Source organism: Echiichthys vipera, assembly GCF_963691815.1.
Source record: "Echiichthys vipera genome assembly, chromosome: 12".
Taxonomy (NCBI): Eukaryota; Metazoa; Chordata; class Actinopteri; order Perciformes; family Trachinidae; genus Echiichthys; species Echiichthys vipera.
The window spans coordinates 2,999,033-3,004,032 of NC_139837.1; the positions used below are offsets into that span (position 1 = coordinate 2,999,033).

The window sequence follows — 5,000 nt, forward strand, 5'->3', positions numbered from 1 at the left end:
TCATCTTCAGCCTCTTATCCGGGGTCGGGTCTCGGGGGCAGCAGCTTTAGCAGGGGACCCCAAACTTCCCTTTCCCGGGCCACATTAACCAGCTCTAACTGGGGGATCCTGAGGCGTTCCCAGGCCAGTGTAGAGATCTTATCTCTCCACCTGGTCCTGGGTCTTCCCGAGGCCTCCTCCCAGCTGGACGTGCCTGGAACACCTCCCTAGGGAGGCGCCCAGGGTTCATCCTTACCAGATGATCCTGAACCACCTCAACTGGCTCCTTTCAACGCAAAGGAGCAGCGGCTCTACTCCGAGTTCCTCACGGATGCTGAACTTCTCCCCCTCTCTCTAAGGGAGACTCCAGACCCCCTCCTGGGGAAACACATTTCGGCCGCTTGGACCCGCGACCTGGTTCTTTCGGTCATGAGCTAGTGTCTGTAGTAAAGGTTGTATTTGTCTTTGGACAAAAATGTCTCATTTAGAGGGCACGGGATGCGTTCCTCCACTGTATCTACACTTTGGGATTTTCTGTAGATGCACAGGTTGACAAAAAACCTCACAAGCAGTTTGGAGACACACTTCATAGACTTGACTGTACAATAACGTTTTACCACGGTGAGAACATCTTGGAGATCGTCAGTGCTCCTTGGCATTTTCACGTGGCATTACAAATGCGTTTGCGATGTTGCTATTTAACATCAGCAGTGTTTGTTAGTTCTCCATGTTGTTCTATCATCAAGCTAGTGGAGCTCCAGCAGGGGACCCCAAACTTCCCTTTCCCGGGCCACATTAACCAGCTCTAACTGGGGGATCCTGAGGCGTTCCCAGGCCAGTGTGGAGATGTAATTTCTCCACCTGGTCCTGGGTCTTGCCTATGTATACTTTGTTTTGCTGTATTTTGGGTCTCTATCACACCCATAGCTGTGTTTGCGCTGATGAAAAGATGCAAGATGTAGTTTGATGACAAACTAAAAGACACTAAACAAACAAAGACGACAAATAAAAGCACAGAAAGCCGAAGAAAAGGATCCAAAGTCGACTTGAACTCCAGGTTTCAAGCAGACATTTGAAATTGAACAATAGTCTGTTAAAACCCAGGGCGGATTAGACCTCTAGTTGAAAGTACTGGAGAAATGCGTCTCTCTGCCAGGTTCCCTACACTTCCCAGCATGCACTTGTCACTTAAAAGCTGTTTTGATAGGAGGGACAGCCCCATGTAGGCTACCTAACAACCAAGGAGAGGGGCTTTCCTGTCACAACACATAACACAGTCACTACCCAGATTAGTACTGTCAAGGTAAAGATGCATGAAATGAGTCTCCCTTGCCTGAGCGCGGGGGGGGGGAGTAGAGAAAGAAAGACTTCAGAGGGCAAACGTGCAGCCTGACTGTTTCTCTGTCTGCTGCGTCGGCTCGTTTGGCCATCGTTCTGTCTCTTCACATGACCTCAGCCGTTCTGGATCTATCTAGTAGCACACCACAAGACAGCCAAGTCTGCTTTCCTGTCTGCCAAAGCAAGCAGCTACGCAAGGGTCAAAACAGAAAGTGGAACAGAGAGAAGAACCGTAGAAGAGCCAAAGATGAGCAGCCGTAGTGAGGCTGATGAGGTGTTGAGACCTTTTTGACTGAAATGATGGGACCTTGATTGTTGTTTTTTTAAGTCGAGCACTGCTGCTGGATTCTTTTTCAGCTTTTTTAAAGTGGTATCTGATCAAGTGTTGTACAGTATCTTTAGTTTATAATGTAAAACATTTACGATGTGGTGTGTGTATGTTAAAAAAACACAACTCTCAAAATGCAAAACAAAAGATATTTGTGAAGTGTTGTAAAGCTTCACACCACCAGAGGGCAGCAGTCCATGCAAAATGTATATTGTGTGAAAGCTTAGTGAGTGCATCCTTGTGTGTGTGCGTGTGCGTGTGTGTGTGTGTGTGTGTGTGTGTGTGTGCGCGTGTGTGTTACCTGTCCTGTTCAGGAGGTGTTCCCTGGCTCGGACAAAGGCCAGGATGTCGGCATCAGCCTGTTGGTCTCCGGTCAGGGGGATAGAGGAGGACGAGGGCTCTGTGCTGGACAGGGTCCTGTAAGGTACACGTGTGTAATGCAGTAGGACAGTAAGTGTCTGTCACACAAATAAGGACTTGTAGCAAATATTTGACTTTGTGTGCACTAAGGGGCATAAGCTTAAAAGCCCCTTATCACTCTGAACACTGTTCTTGCTCCTAAAGCTTAAAGACAACAAGATTGCAAACACTCAAGGCTGAGCACAAATGCAGCGGGTACGGGGCATTATTGTTATTAAGACATTTGATTATAGAACGCCTCACGCCCGATCTGCACTGAGCTCTGCACATTTGTCGATCTAAAATGCTGCACTAGAGCTGTCCAATTACACGGACGGTAGGAGGGGCGGGAGAAATGCCACAAGTAAACCACAACTCCTACATGTACAAGTGCTGAACAACAACAACAGAGGAGAGAGGAAAACTGCTGTTCTCTGAGTATCTGTGGATGATCCGACATAGACTGGCAGGTCCGTCCTATCTCCCAACGTGTTTCCGACCTCCCTTCATCCAAAACAAGGGCCGACATGTTTACGTCCACAGATATTCAGCATCAGACCGACCCGACACAACTGGCGTGTCAGCTGAAATACTGCTGGGCCTTCAAAGCTCTGGCGAGGAGCGCCTGCTGTCTGCAGCTTTGGTGGACACGCTAAAAATATGGAAAACATGACAGTTGCCAGGAAACAAATCATCCTCTATTTCATATCTAATTGTTCTCCAATTGTCTGAAACCAGAGTACAACAGATGTTAAGGTTGACGGCACTTTAACAGAACAGCACTTTAAACCATGGAGCCTCTGTGATTGCCCAACGGGGCGGCAGTAGCTCAGTCCGTAGGTGACTTGGCTGGGAACTGGAGGGTCGCTGGTTCAAGTTCCTGTGTGGACCATGAATGGAGTGTGGACTGGTGGCTGGAGAGGTGCCAGTTCATCTCCTGGGCACTGAGCAAGGCACCGAACCCCCCACTGATCGGGGCGCCGGTCACTGGCAGCCCCCTCGCTCTAACATCTCTCCACTAGTTGCATGTATACAGGTCCTGTGTGTGTGTGTGTGTGTGTGTGTGTGTGTGTGTGTGTGTGTGTGTGTGTGTGTGTGTGTGTGTGTGTGTGTGTGTGTGTGTGTGTGTGTGTGTGTGTGTGTGTGTGTAACATGAAAATTGAATTTCCCCATTGCGGGACCAATAAAGGAATTCTTCTTCTTCTAATCGTACGAGACGAAAGCATCGCTATACTACCAGTGGTTGCTGGAGAGATGAACAAAAGCATACATGTTATTCATTGAGTGTTTTACTGCGGCTGTAAAATGGTAGTTCCAGCAGCGGCGTCCAAGCGGGCCCCCTGCTCTTTGATTTGTTAATTCAGTTTGGAGACGTTACTTCACAAAGAAATAAAAAAAAAATAAGTTGTGGCCACGTTCAGAGGTAGAGAGAAAACACAGCAGAGCTATAAAACCTACAGGTCTGGGCTGAACGTATGTGAAGGACTCAAGAGCTACTGCACACACGGGCACTATGCTACTGCAGTGTTTGCATCAGTGCCTACACACAGTGGTTTACACACAGGCTTCATAAACTAACTAAGATACACACTTCACTTATCGCTTCAATTCTAATTATAGTCGGCCATGTTTCGAGACGCTTTATCCAATAATAAGGGCGCACTCCCACTGTGCGTCTGTCCAGTGCCCCGTGCTTTAGGGTCCTTGTCCCCCCCCCCCAGGCCCGTTTGTACTCGCACTACCTGGGCCTCGGAGAATGCTTCTTTCTGCCTATACGTCATCACGCCGTAACACGTCACACGCATTGATGACGTCATGGCGATGCGTGGCTTTGTTTCCAGATCTTTCCATAGACCTCTGAGTTTTTGTGCGTCTTGTCGACTGTTTTTGAATCTTTTCATCAACCAAATCTGCAGTAAACACTCCACCTCCGCATCACACCAACGTGAACCTTTCACCGCCATTGTTTGAAATGTCCGCGCATGGTCCCTCCTTCTTTTTTCTACGTCCCAACAGGCGCACAGGAAATGACCTCAGAACCGCCGTAGGCCTCGTGCTCGTACACGTGCGCACGCTCGTGCTCGTACACGTGCAAACACGCTTTACAAAAGCCCACCTCTCCCAAACGGATGCGGCACAGTTGCACTCACACTGGTCAAAGGAACTAGACTTTAGCTGTGAAACGTGCTCGAGTACGGTGCGGATGGACAGTGTGAGTGCGCCCTAAGAGCGCATGTCAAATGTCCTGAATGTCAGACAGAAAGGCCTAGAGAGCATCGGTGAACGTCGGCGTTATCACTTCACGGATCTGCTGTTTTCAAAGCCATCCATTCATTCCCAGCACGCCGTGCCCACCCTCTGCGTACCTCCACTCAGATGAAGGAGTGAAGTCAGTCGTTCTCCCATCAAAGGACTTATCGTGCCCTGCTGGGACGGCCGTCAAGGGAGGTACGCTTTTGGGGATGAAGCTCCTGAAATTCACAGAAATGTAATAACTACAAATGTATGATGACATATGAGGACAAAGTGTGACATGCAGTCTGATCCAGTACTTCATTGGAAACAAGAGACGAGATGAAGATTGGCTGACCTGAGGTCTTGAGCAGCAGGGGAACAGTCTGGATTCGGGCCTGGGTCTGGGTCTGCTGGGCAGTCTCTCACAGTGCTGCTCAGACCAGGACTGTGTAACAAGTCAATCAGTCAATCAATCCTTTATTTGTTAGGGACATTAATGAACAACGATAACAACAACACTGTAAAAGTGCCGGATTATAGCCAAGATGCTAATTTGCATCACTAGTCCCTGCTAGGGACAAGACACACCGCACAACACATGACACACTCAAGAGGACACCAGACCCACACAGGATGAAACAATGATGTCATGTGCAATATGATTACAGACGAGTCAGTGGTCGCACTTTTGATTTTGATTTAAGTTAAGAGAGCATTTTAT

General features: G+C 48.5%; 1 protein-coding gene across 1 annotated transcript in view; it reads right to left on the reverse strand.

Annotated features, from left to right (window-relative positions):
* kif6 (kinesin family member 6) overlaps positions 1–5,000 on the reverse strand; it is a gene marked incomplete at its 3' end in the record, with an annotated part of 86,105 nt that overhangs the window by 11,171 nt on the left and 69,934 nt on the right. The window contains exons 20-22 of the mRNA XM_083924528.1: positions 4,635–4,724; positions 4,411–4,515; positions 1,947–2,062 (exon numbers count right to left, since the gene is read on the reverse strand). Of these exons, the coding sequence (XP_083780654.1) occupies positions 1,947–2,062; positions 4,411–4,515; positions 4,635–4,724 (311 nt within the window). The remainder of the gene's footprint in view (positions 1–1,946; positions 2,063–4,410; positions 4,516–4,634; positions 4,725–5,000) is intronic.